Raw genomic sequence first — 21,066 nt, 5'->3', positions numbered from 1 at the left:
GAGGAATAAAATTTCAACAGTGGAGCAGTCTCCCCCATCTGCGTGAAGGAGAGAGATGAGCACCCCTTAAGTCCTGGACCTTGAAAGTCTCTTGCAAAAACAAAGTTTATAGATGTGACAAATGGCACCTTCATGGGGTCATGAGGCTGCTCCTGTTTGTTCCCTAATTGACTATTGCCAGCAACTAGCTCTTTCCATGTTCTGCCAATTGCTCCCTATCCCAGTAGCAAGAGGAGAGAGGGTAACAACATAGTTGTATTGCCCTGTCCCAGAAGCTAGATTAGGGTAGAAGGTATGCTAACATCACATTCCCGCAATGGATTTTTATGTTAGTTTATTATGCATTTTTATTTATCAGTAAAAAGAGAGTGGATCTAAATTAACACATTTTATATTTCCCTTCTGATTTTGTATTTATAATATTTACATTCTGTTCTTGATCCTGGAGCCCTGTGCATTCTTAACTCTAATTGAAATTAATGGTGGATTTGTGTACATAGGGACTACAGAATTAGAAATGGCAGCATATATTGAAATCTTACCTGAGTACTGCAGATATTTTAGTTAAGATATTATGAAAAAAAAAAAATCTAATCTAGAAAATAGTCTGTCAAGCAATGTTGGTGCTGGAATAATTTTGTGACCGTATTTTTGCTGTTTTCTCCAGGAGACTAAATAACAATGAATTCACAGTGTTAGAGGCGACTGGGATCTTTAAGAAGCTTCCTCAGCTGCGTAAAATGTAAGTTTATCTTCACTGATATCTGTTCTGTACTTTTCTATAAACTTTATTAGTTCACATGTGAGAGATTCAGTGTATTCGATTCAGAAATCAAGAGGTGGACTTTGGGTTTGGCCTAATCATTGAGTTAGATCAAAGTTGGCAGCTCTTTTCTACGGAGCTAGGCACAGCCAGTTGCAACTTCTCATGCTGTACAACTTTGACACCTTTAGTTTAGTGTTCAGCCAGCTGGTCTGTTATTCAACCAAAGCAGGGATCTGGCAACCTAAGCAGTTCAAAAACAGTTCCAGTAATCTTTTGTAACTTCCTCTATTACTCTCTAGCCATGCTATTCTGCCTCTTTCAGCACATTCAGGACATGCCTTTGACTTTTTGCTTTATCAAACTATCATTAGGGAAAAATATCAAAACTAAATGATTGGGAAAATGGCTAGATAGCTCATCCGTGTGAATTAAAGTCCTCAATTCATATTCCAAGAGAAGTTTAGATGTTCACCAGTTTCATAAGTCATTTTAAAAAAAAAGACAACCCCCCCCCCCCCCGCCCCACACACACACACTATGAAGTGTCTTTTGAAGTGAAGGACAGAAATACTTGTCAGAGAGTAAAGAGGACATGTCACTTTCTTGTAGTGTATATTTAGTGTTCAGTCTTTTTATTAATGTTTCCTGCAAACTGCAAACATAAGTACCAAGGAAAGGGAATACAATCCTAGCAAATTCATGAAAAATGATCCACTGTTCATTTTTATATAAAGAGAGGAATAAAATGACTGTTACATGTGATGGTAAAAAAGGAGCCAATCTAGGTTAGCAATGGCCAAAAATTATCACAGTTTGAGGATTGTTCAGTAGCTTTATGTGAAATGAGTTGATATCCACATTCCAGTTGCTAGTGGGAGGGTATCCACCAACCCATGAAAACCACCATCACTGGTGGTACTTATCAGTATTCATGTAGCATATTCAGAGAGACCAAAGATCAAATGCCATGCCTATTCTAACTACTCACTCACCCCTACTTTGTCACTCTAGGTCACAGTTGAGTCATTTAGGACAAGTCTATACTGCAGTTGAAGGTTTGATTGAAGCATGTGTAGACATACCCAAGCTAGCTTTAATCTAGCTAGCTTGAGTGCCAATATAAGCAAAGCTACAACAGCATGGACTTTGTACACAGGGTGTCAGGAGGGCTGGTACAGCCTATGTTGGAGTCTGTACTGTTGTGGCTTCATGCTGTTGGTCCTCCACCTAGCTAGATTAAATCTAGCTCGGGCATGTCTTCAAGTACTGCAATCACACCTCTACTGCAGTGTAGACATACCCGTTGTTAAGCCAGAGTAGGGATGTTGGCACTGCTATTTCCTCTGCTGTTCCTATCCTGTGGATGAACAGGTCTTCATTCTACAAGGCTGCCAATCTAGCCTTTTCACAAGCACTACATTTCTTTAAAGAAATCAAATATGCAAAGTTAGCAAAAGTGATAGTGTCTCATACTCAAGAAAACATACATGAAAGAATATACATTAAATGATTTTATGTTTTTCATGCTGTGAAACGGAATGCAGCAAAGGATTCAGGTGATCTAAATTTAAATGTTGATTTCTAGGATCGAGTGTTTTGAGGCAAAAATGGAGAATTTTAATCACTATCTTAATGTGGCTATCTAATTTAACCCAGAGTGGCTTTGAATTTGGGACCATTAAAAAGAGGCTAGAGTAAACAGGAAAATGTAGCATAAAGTTAGCATTGCTATTAATACTGTTCTGTAAGTTTCAAATACAAATCTCACATGTTAAAAAGTATTGCAGCTAACTGAATAAGGTGCAGATAAGTTAATTATGTTTAATAAAAAACCCCAAATCTGCAACGTCAGCCATGTAGGCAGAGGATCCCTGTGCCTGCATGGAGCTTTGCACAAGCTCAGGGGTTTGCCTGTACAGATGTAACTTGTAACCCTTAAAAGTAATAACACAACTGATTTATCATACAATGTTTATTATTAATAATCAATCACAGGTTCTTTACCAAAATGGGCTACCTATAAGATTTCCTAAAAAATCCCCTCTCTCTCTGGGATTGAAATGATTGGCAGTAAAGTTGTATAGATTCAATTATAACCTTACAAAGAAACCAAATAACTATGTAATCAACATTACTGTGATGGAGCACTCATCTCTCAGCAGTGCCTCCTGTTGGCTGTGTGTAGCACTGCAATCTTTTCTGTTCCTGGTACCCAGTATAGGTTGTTGAACTCGCTAGGCAGGTCGTCAGTGGTTCAACTCTTCGGCCGAGTCACACACAATCAATATGCATGAATGAACCCCTTCCTGGGTAACAAAGGTCCAACAAGGACTATGCTGTGCCTTTGTTAGCGTCTTCAGTCCTGCCTCTGGGCTCAATTCTCAGTCCCTTCTGGGTTAACTTTTAAGTCCTTCCCGGTCCCCTTCTCTGTTATAAAGTACTGCCTCCAGTGCTTTCTCCCTGGAGACTCTGTCTTCACCAGTTCTCCCTGCCCCAGCTCTCCAGCCGGGTCCTCTCTCAAATTCAATTCCTTTCTGGTGGGTAACCAAGAATTCACCAGATGGTCTGTCTGCCCTTTCCAGGGTCTTCAGTCCCATCCCTGAGCCCTTTAAATTCCAGCCCTTTTCTTGGGCTTCTAAACAAGCCTTATCCCCTTCTTGGGGCTTGGGCCACTTCCCCAGGGGCTAGTGGGGGAACCTGGCCCTCCCACTACTCCGGGTCCCAACACAGGGACCCTATGAACAGCAGTCATACAATACTCCCTTTAATTCTGTTAGCTGCTAGTGTTTTCTCTGGGCTTCTTCCCACTGAATCTCGTTCCTTTCACCCATTACCTTAGGGTTACAGTTTTCAGGTCCTCTCTCTCCTTGCAGAAAGCAAAATGCTGCCAGAACTCAATTTCTGGTTCTCTCTCAAGCTCCTGGGGCCAGAAAAGAGCACCCTTCCTTGCCACTCAGGTCCCAGCCAGTAACTGACCCTCTCAGGCCCTGTAGCTCTTTTTTTCTGAGCCTTCTGGGCTCTGATTGGCTGCTCCTATGCAGCCTCTCTAAGCAGGCCTACAGGACCCACCTTCACTGCTCTTTTCCTGGGGCCGGGTGTGGTAGGACCACAAGGTCTCCAGCAGGGGGCCTCAAAAGGCCTAGTACAACCATCACAGCTACACAGCATAAACTTATCCAGCCAAACAGCCTGTGTAATCAATAGTGTCAGGATAATAAACACATTTAATATTTAGACTATAAAAGATGATGAAGAAGAAAAATAGATGAAAATTAGCAAGTAGAGAACCTCAGAAGGCCACAGATCCAGTTGACACCGGTTCAGAGCCCGAGAGAACCCAAGAAAAGAAAACTAGGCATGGTGCTTTCTACCCCACATTATCTAGATGTCATGGATACATAACCATATTTGTTCTGATATCCCAATTATCATAAGGGCAATGCCTGTGCCTATTCCATCTGTGGCATTCTGGGTTTCCATAATTAATCCTAAGCATTAAAACAAACCAGTCATGTCAATCCTTTCTCAATTATTTCCTAACAATTTCTATGTATCAAATTGTTAATATAGCCAGCCTGACAATCCAATTACTTGTGTTCACCTACTTGTCCCCTTGCCTGTTCCAGACTAATGAGTAACACATCAAGATCAGTCATATACCCTAATAATATCATTATTATTGCAAGCAGCGAATGCAGTGGAAGCAGGGGAAAGGTCATAGGTCAGCACACTGGAGGACTTGGGCCTAAATATTTAATCGAGTTGATGTTCTGTCAATACTAATAACATATATATATGTTATATATATATATATATATATATATATATATATATATATATATATATATATATATATATATATATATGTTATAACTTTGCCTCACTGATGAGTTTTACAAATGTTAACTAATCCTTGAACAATAGGTAAATAGTACAGTAATATTCACACTTTACATATGGAGAAAGTCAGATAATAAGAAACTAAGGAGGTTGTCCTGGACCACACATCAAGTCATCTGTGAATCTGGGATTAGGGATAAAGAGTTCTTGGTTCCCAGACCTGTGATTTAACCACATAGACCAAATCATATCCTCCATCAAGGGCAAGGTATATTTGAAACTAATATTATGCAAGAACTAAGTAGTCAAAACTCAGCTGAAGCACCAGCCTTAGGTTTTACATTTGTCAGATATTGATACAGATTCATTCTGGTATGACTATGTATTTTAGATGTAATGAATAATTAATATGTTTTCTTAAATTGAATAAATAAAAGCGATGTTCCAAAACCCATCAAAATTGTTTGTTTTTCTTCCAAATATCATAGATACCAGCATGTAAAAGAAATAAGACTTTAGAATCACTTCATTGTATATGTTGTTTTGATAATGTAAAAAGTCATTACTGTATTATAACATCACACTGTGCATAAATACATATTTGGTGTTGTTTAACCTAAAATTTAAGTAAAATAGGAATATGGCTATTTGAAGAAAGCAAAATAAAGTATTACTAATGTATCACTAAAATCTTTAAAGCAATGTGTAAATATTGAAATTAGATACTTTTTCAAAATACAAAGCCACTTCTACTCATTTTGAGTCCAATTTCAACACTTTGACAAATAAAACTGCTCTCCTCAAGAGGTAGAGACATAAACCATACCTCTTGTTGGTTTCAAAATTAGTAATAGTGTAGTACAGATCATGAATATTTTGTTTACTTTTCATAATTTGTGCTACTTATTTACTTGTATCGCTCTCAGCTTAGAAACTGAAACTAAACTAGTTAGTTTCAGTTTTGTTTCTCAGGCACCAACATTACATTGTTGATTGGATTCAAAACACTGCAAGGAATGAAAACATTAAAATACTATGTATTTTAATTGAGTATCTTTAGAAATTTTGATGAAAACTTTTTCTTGTATTATGCAGGCACTGGTAGCAACCTTGAGATTCTTTCAGTTGGAGATAAAAACCCAACTTCCTTTGAAAATCCCAGTCTCTATTGTTAAGGTTGTACTGACATTCGCTTTGCAGGATTAAAATCTCTGTATTGGATATTTTACACTCTGAATTTATTCTCCAGTTTTACATAGTAACTACTAAAAGTAACCTAAAGCTACGGTAGTCTGCAGTGTTTCTTTAGTAGTTAATTAGCCTAAGACTAAAAAAATACTTTTTTTTCTTTAATTCTTTTTCATGAATGTAAAATAGAAATCTGAGCAATAACAAGATCACAGATATTGAAGAAGGAGCATTTGAAGGAGCATCTGGTGTGAATGAACTGTTGCTCACCAGTAACCGTTTGGAGACTATTCGACACAAGATGTTTAAAGGACTCGAAAGTCTCAAAACATTGTAAGTCTAACTAATTGGGTGTCTTTCTTCCCATTCTGTGCCAGATCTCTTAGACTTGAAGTAAATTCCTACATTTTTTGTAACCTTCATTTTGAAGAAAAAACTATGGGATATGGAAGCATATCCTAGCTCTTACTTCCATTTTACACCAAGCTTTTCCACTCAGAGTGTGAATTCATTAACTTTGGGCCTGATCTAGTTGAAATTCATTTCTGTGTCTGCTTGTCTACAAAAAGTGTACATGCCTACTGAACTATGCAGCAGCTGAGGCTGCTCTTGATTTTGTGAGCAGATGGAAATAACTATCTCCTCTGTAGCCATGGAAATTATGCATTCTGCACTGCCACATCCTAAGAACAGAAGTTTTGATTCTGTCCATGCTAATTGTTATTGGGAATTACACCAGAGGAAGAAGATAGATTCAGTGGATGCTGAAATGTGGGATGAGGGTCTTTCTTGAATGATTTAATGTCAGTTAGCCAAAAATGATGAATCAATGGGCTCTAGCTTGAAGTTATTATTACATTCTTACCTAGTCTTCTCTGCTTCCTGGGTAACTCCTCAACTCTTGGCCACAGAACTGTGTTTTTGTTCTGGGGCTTCTCTTGCACGCTAAACTTTCTAATCAACGGCTCAGCCCTGTGCGGAGCCAACAGCTGAGGTCTTCTGGGCTCTGCAGTAAAGAAGGATGCAGATATTTTTGGATACATTGTACCTAGGATTTTAAATAAATTAGCTTTATTTTTATTTCAAACTCTTGACATTGTTAGTTGCTGTTCTTATGAATCTAGTAGGAAAAATAATTCTAGGGTTTATTGGCAAACAAGCACAAGAATAGCAGAACTTGAAACTGCATTGATCCTATAATATTACTTAGAGAAATCTATTTTTAGGAAGGTTGTTTTTGTTTTTAAGATTCTAAACTTTCTACTTGTTGTTAGAACAGTGGTGCCCAAACTTTTTCTCTTGCACCCCCTTCCTAGTAATAGAATTTGTCTCCCCATCACCTCTGGGACATGGAGCCAAGGCTGGGGCCAGGAGCGGGACCAGAGCAGAGCTGAAGGCAGAGTGGGGCTGGGTGGCACTCCCTCTCTTTCCTCACTTATGGGGTTGCCCAGGCTCCACTGTGCCTCCCGGATGTTGCGCCATGCCCCCCTAGGGGGCGTACCCCACAGTTTTAGGACCACTGTGTCAGAATCACACTGGTTTCTGTTAATTGAGATTTGTTGATCAAGTTAAGAGTGCTTTCTGCCATTTAGTTTACATGTGTTAATGAATGGAAATATGGGCTGTGAAATGCCATCAGAATATATAAAAATTGTAACAAATAACTATGTAAATGTTTAATTTGTAGAAGCAGTTATCTTATAGCAAAGAGAGAGAGCTGTCACAGTTCTCAGCTGGTATCTTCACATGAGTTTCAGTAACTTTTACAATATTCACATAGCTAAAACACTAAAATTATAGTGAGTTTTCATTATAATAAATGGTGTCTTCAAAAATATGCCTCAGTTTAGTTTTTCTGTTGCTCTGCAATAATACTATATATATATATATATATGTATGTATATATATATATATATATAATAAAATCTAATTATACTTCATTTTTTGTAATATTTAATGATATTGAATACAAAATGATTAATGCGCAAGAAAATCTTCATACATTAGATGTAGTATATGATTCAATTTAATAAATGGTATCTAAGTGTAATAAAACATAGAAAGATGTTTAGATAAAATGGTTCTATTGGACCTTCCCTAAAGTAATAAATGTTAATCCTTTCTTTTTCAGAATGCTAAGGAGCAATCGCATAAGCTGTATAGGCAATGATAGTTTCACAGGACTGAGTTCTGTCCGTTTGCTCTCCTTATATGACAACCAAATTACTACAGTTGCTCCAGGTGCCTTTGATACTCTCCATTCACTCTCTACATTGTAAGTTACATTATATTTTTAGATTATCCAGGACTTGAAACCACTCACGTGTTTATAACATTTGTATTTATAATTTCTCTGCATAATCTTTCAGTGTACATTAATATTCCACTAAAGAAAAATACAACAGTCAGAGTTGCAGAAAGTCTGTGTCCTGGGCCATCTTGAAGCACATATTCAAATATAAATACAGGCATTGTCCTTAAACACTTACTAATGTGTTCCTTGACGCAGACAGTAATTTCTTTAATGTCTTGGGACTGATATTATTGAATACTTTTCATTAATGGCCTTGGCACAAGAAGTAGAAGAGTGCTAATGAAATATGCTGATGACAGAAAGTTTAGAGGCATTGTCAATACAGAGGAGGATCAGAATATTATACAGGAAGAATTGGATGACCTAGAGGACTAGAGTAATAGAAATAGATTGAAATTTAATAGTATGAAGCGCAGTGGCTTTCACTTAGGAACTAATAACAAGAATTTCTGCTATAAACTGTTAATCAGTTGGAAACAACAGAGAAAGATCTGGCTGTATTAGTCAATCACAGGAAGAATATAAGCCACGAGTGCGATGTTTCTGTTTAAAAAAGTAGTAGCAGCAGCAAATGTGATCCTTATATGCATTTCCTGTAGAGTTAGGAAGTATTAGTGCCATTGCACAAGGCACTGGTAAGACCTCATCTTGAATACTATGTACAATTCTGGTCACCCATATTCAAGAAAGATGGATTCAGACTGGAACAGATGCAGAGAAGGACTACTACAATGATCAGGGGAATGCAGGATCTCTCATCTGAGTGGAGACTAAAAGAGCTTGGCTTGTTTTGCCTTGCAAAACAAAGACTAACTGAGAGGATATGATGGCTCTCTATAAATATTTAGAGGGGCACAGAGTGGGGGGGTAAACCGTAGGGTGAAATGTGTATAAAGGGGCATGAACAAATATAGACTGAGGATTATAAGAAGGTTTCTAATCATGAGACAAGTAAAGTTCTGGAGCAGCCTTCTAAAAGGAGTAGAGGGGGCAAGCTAACTAGTTTTAAGATGGAGCTTGATAAATTTGTGAATGAAATTATATGACAGGATTGCCTGCAATAGCAGGGGACTCAACTCAGTGACCCAGAGGGTCCCTTCCAGGTCCTGTGTTCCTTTGTTTGCACCAAGGTTTTTAGAAGAAGTAGTTCACCATGATTGCCAGGTTTCACTGGTTGGACCGGTTGTGGAAGCCCCATTATGACATGGCTCCCATGGCCACCGGCATTCTTGACACTGTGGTGTTCAACATTTTGAAACTGCAGTTCATGTATAGTCTAAATCCTACCTTGGAACTTAATTCAGACTTGCTGTATGATGGAGCGTTAATCTACAGTCCAATTTTCTGTGAAAAGAAATGGCTGTATTAGAAATAATACATTTTCAAACGGTTGTCTGCCTCAAATCTTTTTTTAATTCACTGGGAAGAAAAGAAGGAAAAAGGGGGAGAAGAGAAGAAAAAATAGTGCCTGTTTAAGGAAGTCAGGTTACCAAAGAAGTAATTACTGTGGGAAGCATCGCTCAGTAAAGTACTTAATCCTCTTTCCACATAAAATGAGACACTTTACAGCTAGTGACTAATTTGTGCATATTAAAGATGACATGTTTCTAAATAATGGAATTGTCAATAGGTTTGTGGTGAAGTGAGGAGATGCCAAAAATACTCAGACTTGTAGAAGTAAATTCATTTTTATAACTGGCATGTAATCAACTTAGCTGTCAGTTTAGATGAGAAACTTATTCTCTGGAGCAAATAAAAGATGGAAATCTTGAGATGACAAATTAATGAAATAGCTGTTATCAGGTTAAAGCTAATAATATAAAGTAATCAGCCTTCATCTCTATATTAAGTTACTGCTTTATCAGTGCAGGGTAGTTTTGACAGCAAGTCAGATCTCTGACAGGTTTAAATTATTTCTAAGTGAACTATATCAAGATTCACTGTACAAATTCTGAATTGCTGCTCTCAGCTTTGGTTTGCACATGGAATTGTTTGAGGCATTTCATTTAGGTTTAACTTCTTGAAAATACACATTGAATTTTTTTAAATGAAAACAAAATTACATCATTGAAACTAAATTATGTATTGTTTGCATGTGGTTCTCAGAAACCTGCTGGCCAATCCTTTCAACTGTAACTGCCACCTGGCGTGGCTGGGAGATTGGCTGAGGAAGAAACGCATTGTAACTGGAAACCCTCGCTGTCAGAAACCTTACTTCCTAAAAGAGATTCCCATCCAGGATGTGGCAATTCAAGATTTTACTTGTGATGATGGTAAGAAATACATCTTGTCAGAGTAGTGTAGTAGTGTACATCTGCATCTCTCATACATATAACATGCCATAGATTAGGTGGTCCATATTACAGGCACTCTTTTTTAAATTTCATAAATGTTCATTGTGATCCAAATTTAACTCCTGTATAATCATGTCTGTTCTAGAAGCAGAACACACACAATTTGAGATAATTAAAAAGCATGCAACTTTTCAGGTACATTGGTCAACAAGCCTTTTGAAAATAACAGTGCAGTACTATAAATTGGTATTTTGAGGTAAAGTAGAGATTGAGATAATTGGACCAACAACAGTTGTACAAATGAAAATGTTTTCAAACACTGACACTTGAATTCAATACTTTCTTTCAGGCTAAATATTCAAATATTATATTACTATTGCTCAGTCTTCCTCTTACTTATTGATTTTTTTATATTTCTCTGCAAATATTTGAAAAATCTGCTACTCGCCTCTCTTACATCCCAGTCTTTCTAATTCCAAGGTTAATGGTATGTTTGCTGATACTCAAATGTTTAACTTTTCCCTAATAAATAATATGCTGTCTTTATTTACTTTAAATTATTGTAATTTTTTTAGAAATCGGTGTATATATTACTTTATCATATCGTGTTTAGGAATTGTGACCTTACTTTAATGAGGCTTTTTCTAAAGAATATGACTCATAGATACTAAAACGGTGTTATACTAAATAAATATCATATTTTGAAATGTAGTTAAAAGTGATAACTTAATTATTTCCATCCATAGAGCTACTGCAGTGCAGAACCTTCATGTCTCTTAAGTGGAATTAAAAACTGTATGTTCAATTCTTGCCAATTCTTAAGTGCTCTCTGCAGAGCAAAGCTTTATTTATCTGTTTCTTTCACTAACCAGGGAATGATGACAACAGTTGCTCTCCATTGTCTCGCTGTCCCGCAGAATGTACTTGCCTAGATACTGTAGTTCGCTGCAGCAACAAAGGTCTTAAGGTTTTGCCCAAAGGCATCCCAAAAGATGTAACTGAACTGTAAGTAGCACAAGTTCTTCCTTTTCTTAAATGCCAAGTTCAGAGTCATATTGTCTGATTCAAGAATGAGAGGCAGAGTAAGTAGGCAAAATGAAGAAATGACATTTATCAATCAGCTGGAGTTTGAGACTTTATCACTTGTTAGATACTAAGACCAGGGCCAGTGCTTCCATTAGGCGACCCTAGGCGGTCGCCTACGGCGCCAGGATTCGGGGAGCGGCATTTTGTGTGCTCCCCATGGGGCGCACGGGAGCTTCTGGTTCTGCTCCCGTCACGCCGCCAAAGAAGGACCTTCTGCCGACGTGCCGCGGAAAACAGCGGCAGGCAATTGAGCAGCTCAATGACTGCCACTGTCACCTGCAGCATTTCAGTGGAGGGTCCTTCTTGGGCGGCGCGATGGGAGCGTAATCAGAAGCTCCCGCGCACCCCGTGGGGAGCACACAAAATGCCGCCCCCCCCCCACCGAATTCTGCCTAGGGCGCGCCAGAAACCCTGGCGCCGCTCCTGACTAAGACCTGTAAATCAACCAAGGAAATCTTAATAAAAAGAATTTAATAACAAAAAAGTCCTGTTTATAATGGTAAAAAGGCCCATATAATTATGAATTATTCTAGTATTCCTAGAAATTCTAGCATTCTTATGATTAGCTATGTTTTTCTTAATATAGTAGCTAGAGATCTGTGAGTGCACATTTAGGGTACATTTTTTTGCTTACAGAGAGAATGTCACATTGAGTTTTCATTGTCCAACATGGAAGAAATGCAGAAAGTAAATAACATAAATAACATCAAGACAATTAGCTATTTAAAATTTTAATTGTTTTAATGGTCTAAGGAATTTTTAGTGACATATTTAAGGAAAAGAGTAATTTTTAATAAATGAATTTCAATCAGTTCTCCAGTGGAGGCTTGTTTAATGGAAAAATAGTAAAGATTCTTTTGTGAATATTGTAAAGCAGATTTTCAGAAATGTCCTCTAAAATTGTACCTACGATCTTGGGTATTAATTTTCCAACTTCAAGTCTTTATATTCCCAAGGAATTGATAATTCTATTCATAGATATAATTTGTGGGTACAGATTGGTTTTGCAGATAGCCAGCTACTGAGTTTTGAATGTGCCAATGCTCTATGCATATGCACTTCAAAGATTTTGAGGCAACCCAAATTTTATACACAAAAGAATGCAAAATTTCAGAAACAAATTTAGAAAATGGGTTATGACTTCTTTGAAACTTCAACTTATATGTTTTGAGATTTAAAGAAACATCCAGAAAAACTCAACAATAATAAATACCTTTTTAATATTTCATCATCTCCTCTTATTACAAATAGTTGCAGTTAATAATTAAACACACAGGAAGGCTTTGAAGTATCTTCCGTCCACTCTGTTTAATATTAAAAAACATTAATGTAAATATTTTCTTTGGAAGGCATCTTAAGTGTGCACTTTAACACTTTAATAGCTTCCTTGTTTTCCAACTACAATTATTCAGAAGTTTCTAAAACATCCATCAGTAGTTTGATGGTAAAAACAGGATACCATAACAAATACATCTGTCATTCCCAAAGAGAAACTAGTGAGATTTCTTACTGACATTCTAGTAAAGAAAATGATCACCTATGCTATCAGTGTTTTTAATAAGTACCTTAATTAACCAAAGTTGCTGCCTGATAGCTACAATTTGACCTACATTGTAAAATTGTATATATAAAGAGATTTATATGGACTGCAACACCTTTTGTGACTGATAAGTCCTTTACATGCAGTTTTGTGCACCTAAGTTTTTGTCCAAAGTGTGCATGCAGCTCACTGTATATTTAAAAAAAACAAACAAACAAGAAAATGGAGGAGTTGGTTTTCTGCTTGCAGTTACATCCTGATCAGTTCTTCTTGTTCATTAAAATGCATACACGTTCTAAGATGTATGGACAATTTATGTAATTGTCCTAATATTTCCTTCATTCAAACAAGTAATGGTTTTTGCAACCAAGAAGAAAATTTGTAACTAGTGAAAGCTTATTTTTAATGATGCAGATAAAATAATAAATTGTTAACATTTTCTTCGAACCTCATTAATTTTATCATAATATACAGTACCTTACTCCTTCAAGAAAGTTCTTAAAATATTTGTTTTTAACTCTTAATAGTGTTAAAAAATTAAATTCCTGCCATATATGTAGTATCTTTGATGTATATGTGTAAAATTGATCAGAAGTAAATATCAAAGTTGGCAGAATCCAATAACAACAGGTCTGTGGATGTGGAAGAAGGCAATACAAATGGGCTAGACACCATATACCTGGATAGAGGCTGCAAAAAAAAAAAAAACCCTGCTGTGCACCCTCAGCTAGATCCATTAGGCCCTCAAAGTACCACATATGGCCAACCTATAATCTCCTCCATCACACATAGCTTGCTAGTAAGAGGAGAAATGAAGGAAGGTCAGTGTCACAGTGTTGGGTCACCTACAGCCCAGTATCAGTTACCTGTGGCCAATAAGTTTCTCATTTAGAAATTTTATCTTGTGCTCTCCTCACCAGGAGCAGGGATCCCTTCCCCTGGTAAGTATGGTAGATGTTCTTCGAAGATCGCTGCAGAAATCCCTATTCACCACAGCTACACTCCAAACTGAATTAACAAACTTGTAATTTATTATTTACAATTAAAGTCTGTGAATGAACTCTGGAAGTGCTGCCCAATGTCCTTGTCAAGCCCAGGAAAATCTTCTGGCTTCCTGTTCATAAGCCAGGGAGTCTGATATTCTCCCAGTCTGGTCTCACTGCAACCCTCTCAGCAGCCCAGACCTCTACATCCCTGATGGACCAGTCTCTGGAAACTGGAGAGACCTTTTTTGGCAACTTCAGCCAGCCTGACCAAAATTAGTTCCAGTTAGCAAGTCTCCACTCTCCCTCCTCCAGTGGTCCTCCTCCCACTGCTGACATTCAAACCAACATTCTGGGATGGCTCCCAGCAACCCAATGAGCCCTCAGAGTCCTTAGGTTTCAAACCACTATTTCACATCCACCAACATATTTTGCCTTCCATATGCTCATACTTAACATAATATAAACCTAACACATTCCCTAATCATCTCCACAGACCCAAACAGACAAAATGAAAATTCCAACATTTTATCATCTCTAATGCTCTGTAAAGCAATAAACAAAGTATAATTGCATACCCCTCCATTATAAGCAACTTAAAATAGGGGAGATCTTCAATTATTATGTGAAAGAAATTATAATTGTTAACAAGTTTATTTAGCTAAATGTAGCTGTCAAGTTCTGTTTCTGTTTACAGTAGCATAAAATCCAGTGAACCACATTAAAATGACTTGTATAAGCCTGATGTGCTCTTTACTTCACAAGATACATCTGGCTCTTAGGCCTGGTCTACATTACAAATTTATCTCAAATTTAGCAGCGTTAAATCGAATTAACCCTGCACCCATCCACACAATGAAGCCCTTTACTTCGATATAAAGGGCTCTTAAAATCGATTTCTGTACTCCTCCCCAACGAAGGAAGTAGCGCTGAAATCGGCATTGCCATTTCGAATTAGGGTTAGTGTGGCCGCAATTCGACGGTATTGGCCTCCGGGAGCTATCCCACAGTGCACCATTGTGACCACTCTGGACAGCAATATGAACTCGGATGCACTGGCCAAGTAGACAGGAAAAGCCCTGTGAACTTTTGAATTTTATTTCCTGTTTGCCCAGCGTGGAGTGCTGATCGGCACAGGAGACCGTGCAGTCCCACAATCAAAAAAGAGCTCCAGCATGGACCGTACGGGAGATACTGAATTTGATCTCTGTATGGGGAGATGAATCTGTTCTATCAGAACTCCATTCCAAAAGATGAAATGCCAAAACATTTGAAAAAATCTCCAAGGTCATGATGGACAGAGGCCACAACAGGGACTCTACACACTGCTGTGTGAAACTTAAGGAGCTGAGACAAGCGTACCAGAAAGCCAAAGAATCAAATGGACGCTCATGGAGAGAGGGGTGACTGACGACTGTAGCTATCCCACAGTTCCCGCACTCTCTGAAAACCATTTGAATTCTGGGCTGAGCTCCCAAAGCCTGAAGGGTCAAAAACATTGTCGCGGGTGGTTCAGGGTATATGTCATCAGCCTCTCCCCCCTCCCCCCCATGAAAGCAAAGGGGAAAAAATAGTTTCTCACCTTTTTTCAATGTCATCGTATGTCTACTGGGTGCTACTCGCAGACTTGGTGCTGCACCGCTACACACACATCCCCTTGTCTTGCCTTACAGACGGCAGACAGTACAGTAGGACTGGTATCCATCATCATCGTCCCGTGGGTACTCCTGGCTGGCCTCGGTGAGGTCGGCCGGGGGCAAAAATGGGAATGACTCCAGGTCACTCTCTTCTCTAAGTTTTGTCTAATGGAGATTCAGTCCTGCCTGGAATATCATGCCAGCTGGAGGCTTCTGATTCAGGCTGCTCTCCCAGTCAGCAGCACCGTGCGGTCACACCTACCCCAGCCTACCCCTTGCTACCAGGGCTCACAATCAGATACTTAGACCTCTACATTTTGCTGCAAATAAAAAAATTAAGCTGCTGTTTAGAACTGTCCCCCAACATACAAATGGAGATTCAGTCCTGCCTGTGCTTCTATCCTGCTTATCACAGATTCCCATTTTCAGCATAGGCTGAGCAAGTGCAGAATGGTGGCTCACTCTACTTTGCTGTAAAAAAACTGCCGTCCCACCCAACCCCCTTTGATCTCTGCTTGCAGAGGCAATAAAGTCAGTGTTGCTTCTTATTCATGCATTCTTTATTACTTCATCACAGAAATGGGGGGATAACTGCCACGGTAGCCCAGGAGGGGTGGGGGAGGAGGGAAACAATGGGTGGGGTTGTTGCAGAGGCACCCCCTAGAATGGCATGCAGCTCATCATTTCTGCGAGATGTCTGGGGCTGTGACCCGGAGCGGCCGTTTGCCTCTCTGGTTCTTTACTAGGCTTGCCTGATATTCTAGGCAGGACTGACTCTTCATTAGACAAAACTTAAAGAAGAGAATGACCTGGGGAGTCATTCCCATTTTTGTCCAGGCGCCCCCGACCAACCTCACCGAGGCCGGCCAGGAGCACCCATTACAGCAGCAGATGGTACAGTATGACTGGTAACCATCTTTGTCAACTTGCAAAGCAGCAGATGGTACAGTATGGCTGGTAACCGTCTTTGCTAACTTGCAAAGGCAAGGGGATGCTGCTATGTAGCACTGCAGTACCGTGTCTGTCAGCAGCATCCAGTAGACATACGGTGACAGTGATAAAAGGCTGAGCGGGCTCCATGGTTGCCGTGCTATGGCGTCTGCCCGGGCAATCCAGGGAAAAGGGTGCAAAATGATTGTCTGCCGTTGCTTTCACGGAGGGAGGATTGACTGACAAAATTTACCCATAAACACCTGCGACAAATTTTTGGCCCCATCAGGCACTGGGATCTCAACCCAGAATTCCAATGGGCAGGGGAGACTGCGGGAACTATAGGATAGCTATGGGATAACTACCCACAGTGCAACGCTCCAGATGTCGACGCTAGCCTCGCTACATGGACGCACACCACTGAATTAATGTGCTTAGTGTGGCTGCGTGCACATGACTTTATACAATCTGTTTCCAAAAATCAGTTTCTGTAAAATCGGAATAATCCCGTAGTGTAGACATACTCTTAGGCAGTTGATCCCATCTATTCCCCAGCCATCATCTCATCCTGATGTTGAAGAAGGTAAAACTATAAGCAACTGCAGTAGTAAGCTGAAACTTTATGTATTCACATGTACTTTTAAAGTACCTATCTCAACCTTATTTATTGCTTTACTCGTAACTATTGTCTTGCTGGAAGGTATTGATCTTTTAATTAGTTGAATAATACTTCATTATTTTATTTTTCTGTTGTAGTTATTTGGATGGAAACCAGTTTACCCTTGTTCCCAAAGAACTTTCTAACTACAAACATTTAACACTTATGTAAGTAACTTTAGAGCATCTTTTTGTGGGGGGATTGATCAAAAAGCTGCTCTTCCATTTAATGAAACAGTTACAAGGAAAACATAAAATGTAACCAACCTTTTAACAAATATAGCCCCAAGGCACATTTTATAAATGGGATATTTTTAGTCCAGTGATCACAACACATTTTATTGCAAAGTAAATAGGCAGGAATTATAGTAAACCTGAAAAGATTGTGAAAATCTCACAAATATGCACTAGAGTATGACAGCTTCAGTACATTGTCACATAGACATACAGTATTAGCCTCAATAAAGGCATGAAATTATTTCAATTACAGAGAAAAGATTTTTTAGTTTATTTGAAACACATAATGCTACATCTCTGCAATTGGGTAGCCTGCCACAATTGATTGTCTAGTGGTTGGGGAAGAGAATTTAGTCAGGACACTTCATTTTTATTCCTAGCTCTGCTGCTGACTCACTGTGCAATTTTGAACAAACCAGTAAGCTCTTTATGCCTCAGTTGATGCCTTTGTAAAACAGAGATACTACTACTTTCCCTGTGAGACGTATGGTCAGATCCTCAGCTCATGTAAATTGTCATAAGTTCCATTAAATTCAGTGGATCAGCTGGGGATAAACCTTGTAATGTTTTGAAGTACCTTGTGGCATAGGAGCAACCACAAATTAAGTTAGGAAAACAAAGTGGCTGCCAGATTTCTTGCATAAAGCAAACTAAATCAATGTAACATTCTGAAAATGCCCCAGCTCCTTTTGTATGCCTTATTCTAGACTAAATGGTCTGTTCTTCAAATTTAGAAAATAGATGCATCTCCTTTTCACAAAATTTCCAAATAGCATCAGCAATTGCACTATTCTCAAATGTATGCAATCTAGGCCTGCATGGAGTGTTTGTGGATTTGTGCAACAAGAGTTGTATGAGACCTACCTTGCAGTATACAGGCCTGTAAAGAGCATGCATGTTGGTTACTGTTTGCCGTAGTGATAAGCCCTCCTCCATCAAGTTGGCCCACAAAGAGGGTGTCTGAAGGTTTGATTGTTTGGAGTAGTGATGATCAACCCTGTACTGTATACTGTGCAGGAATGGTGTCCCTAGCCTCTGTTTGCCAGAAGCTGGGAATGAGTGACAAGGGATGGACGTGGACCACTTGATGATTACCTGTTCTGTTCATTCCCTCTAGGGCACTGGGCACTGGCCCCTGTCAGAAGACAGGATACTGGGCTAGATGGGCCCTTGGTCTGACCCAGTAGGGCCATTCTTATGTTCTTATCTTCTTATGTATATGTAATGTTGAATGATCATAAAACAAATGCAAATTACAATATCAGATTTATTGTAACTAGTCATTCAGGCTGGCATTTCAATCAATAATGTTGATAGAGTGCAAATGCAAAGCATAAGTGGCAAAATTGTTCAGTAAATGATAAGCAGTATTAGTACATTAATATTCTGAAATTCTGGGTAGATATTTGCAAAAGTAGAAAGCCATGTATTACATTTTTGGACAATCTCTCTTGGTATTTAAAGATTATCTGTAAATTACTATCTTTCCTTGTATACATTAAAAAGGATCCAGATGATTCAGGTATTCTTGTTTCATAGACACGTGTTAGGTATGTTTTTAACCTTCATAGGCAGGAAATGGATAACTCTGTCAACTGACCATAAATGTGCCCAGGTCACTCATCATTCCAGTAGCATCATGATTTACAGCTTAAGTTTCCATTGCTTCCTGAGTTACAGAGTTCCTGTACAGCATTAAACAATACACAAATGGAATAATGAACATATATCATAGAATCATAGAATATCAGGGTTGGAAGGGACCTCAGGAGGTCATCTAGTCCAACCCCCTGCTCAAAGTAGGACCAATTCCCAACTAAATCATCCCAGCCAGGTCTTTGTCAAGCCTGACCTTAAAAACCTCTAAGGAAGGAGATTCCACTACCTCCCTAGGTAACCCATTCCAGTGCTTCACCGCCCTCCTAGTGAAAAAGTTTTTCCTAATATCCAACCTAAACCTCCCCCCGCTGCAACTTGAGACCATTACTCCTTGTTCTGTCATCTGGTACCACTGAGAACAGTCTAGATCCATCCTCTTTGGAACCCCCTTTCAGGTAGTTGAAAGAAGCTATCAAATCCCCCCTCATTCTTCTCTTCTGCTAAACAATCCCAGTTCCCTCAGCCTCTCCTCATGAGTCATGTGTTCCAGCCCCCTAATCATTTGTTGCCCTCCTCTGGACTCTTTCCAATTTTTCCACATCCTTCTTGTAGTGTGGGACCCAAAACTGGACACAGTACTCCAGATGAGGCCTCACCAATGTTTAATAGAGGGGAATGATCCCGTCCCTCTACCTGCTGGCAATTCCCCTACTTATACAGCCCAAAATGTTGTTAGCCTTCTTGGCAACAAGGGCACACTGTTGACTCATATCCAGCTTCTCGTCCACTGTAACCCCTAGGTCCTTTACTGCAGAACTGCTGCCTAGCCATTCGGTCTCTAGTCTGTAGCAGTGCATGGGATTCTTCTGTCGTAAGTGCAGGACTCTGCACTTGTCCTTGTTGAACCTCATCAAGTTTCTTTTGGCCCAATCCTCTAATTTGTCTAGGTCCCTCTGTATCCTATCCCTAAACTCCAGTGTATCTACCACTCCTCCCAGTTTCGTGTCATCTGCAAACTTGCTGAGTGTGCAGTCCACGCCATCCTCCAGATCATTAATGAAGATATCAAACAAAACCGGCCCCAGGACCAACCCTTGGGGCACTCCACTTGATATCGGCTGCCAACCAGACATGGAGCCATTGATCACTACCTGCTGAGCCTGATGATCTAGCCACCTTTCTATCCACCTTATAGTCCATTCATCCAGCCCATACTTCTTTAACTTGCTGGCATGAATACTGTGGGAAACCATATCAAAAGCTTTGCTAAAGTCAAGGAATAACACATCCACTGCTTTTCCCTCATCCACAGACCCAGTTATCTCCTCATAGAAGGCAATTAGGTTTAGACAGGCATGACTTGCCCTCTGTAAATCCATGCTGACTGTTCCTGATCACTTTCGTCTCCTCGAAGTGCTTCCGAATTGATTCCTTGAGGACCTGCTCCATGATTTTTCCAGGGACTGAGATGAGGCTGACTGGCCTGTAGTTCCCCGAATCCTCCTCCTTCCCTTTTTTTAAAGATGGGCTCTACATTAGCCTTTTTCTAGTCATCCGGGACCTCCCCCAATTGCCATGTATTTTCAAAGATAATGGCCAATGGCTCTGCAATCACATCCGCCAACTCCTTTAGCACCCTCGGATGCAGTGCATCCTGCCCTATGGACTTGTGCTCATCCAGTTTTTCTAAATAGTCCCGAACCACTTCTTTCTCCACAGAGGGCTGGTCACCTCCTCCCCATACTGTGCTGCCCAGTGCAGCAGTCTGGGAGCTGACCTTGTTCGTGAAGACAGAGGCAAAAAAAGCATTGAGTACATTAGCTTTTTCCACATCCTTTGTCACTAGGTAGCCTCCCTCATTCAGTAAGGGGCCCACACTTTCCTTGGCCACCTTCTTGTTGCTAACATACCTGAAGAAACCCTTCCTGTTACTCTTAACATCTCTTGCTAGCTGCAACTCCAAGTGTGATTTGGCCTTCCTGATTTCACTCCTGC

The 21,066-nt window shown here is 39.4% G+C and overlaps 1 protein-coding gene across 6 annotated transcripts in view; it reads left to right on the top strand.

The window, feature by feature from the left end:
- Nucleotides 1-21,066, top strand: part of SLIT2 (slit guidance ligand 2) — a 398,427-nt gene that overhangs the window by 306,699 nt on the left and 70,662 nt on the right. For all 6 annotated transcript variants that reach the window (XM_039541399.1, XM_039541396.1, XM_039541397.1 and 3 more), the window contains 6 exons: nt 668-742; nt 5,984-6,127; nt 7,926-8,069; nt 10,215-10,381; nt 11,275-11,407; nt 17,335-17,403. In XM_039541399.1, coding sequence (XP_039397333.1) covers nt 668-742; nt 5,984-6,127; nt 7,926-8,069; nt 10,215-10,381; nt 11,275-11,407; nt 17,335-17,403 — 732 coding nt within the window. The remainder of the gene's footprint in view (nt 1-667; nt 743-5,983; nt 6,128-7,925; nt 8,070-10,214; nt 10,382-11,274; nt 11,408-17,334; nt 17,404-21,066) is intronic.

Source organism: Mauremys reevesii, linkage group 5 (assembly GCF_016161935.1).
Source record: "Mauremys reevesii isolate NIE-2019 linkage group 5, ASM1616193v1, whole genome shotgun sequence".
Lineage (NCBI taxonomy): Eukaryota > Metazoa > Chordata > Testudines > Geoemydidae > Mauremys > Mauremys reevesii.
The sequence above is the reverse complement of the archived record's forward strand: the minus strand, read 5'-3'. Positions and strand labels throughout refer to the sequence as shown.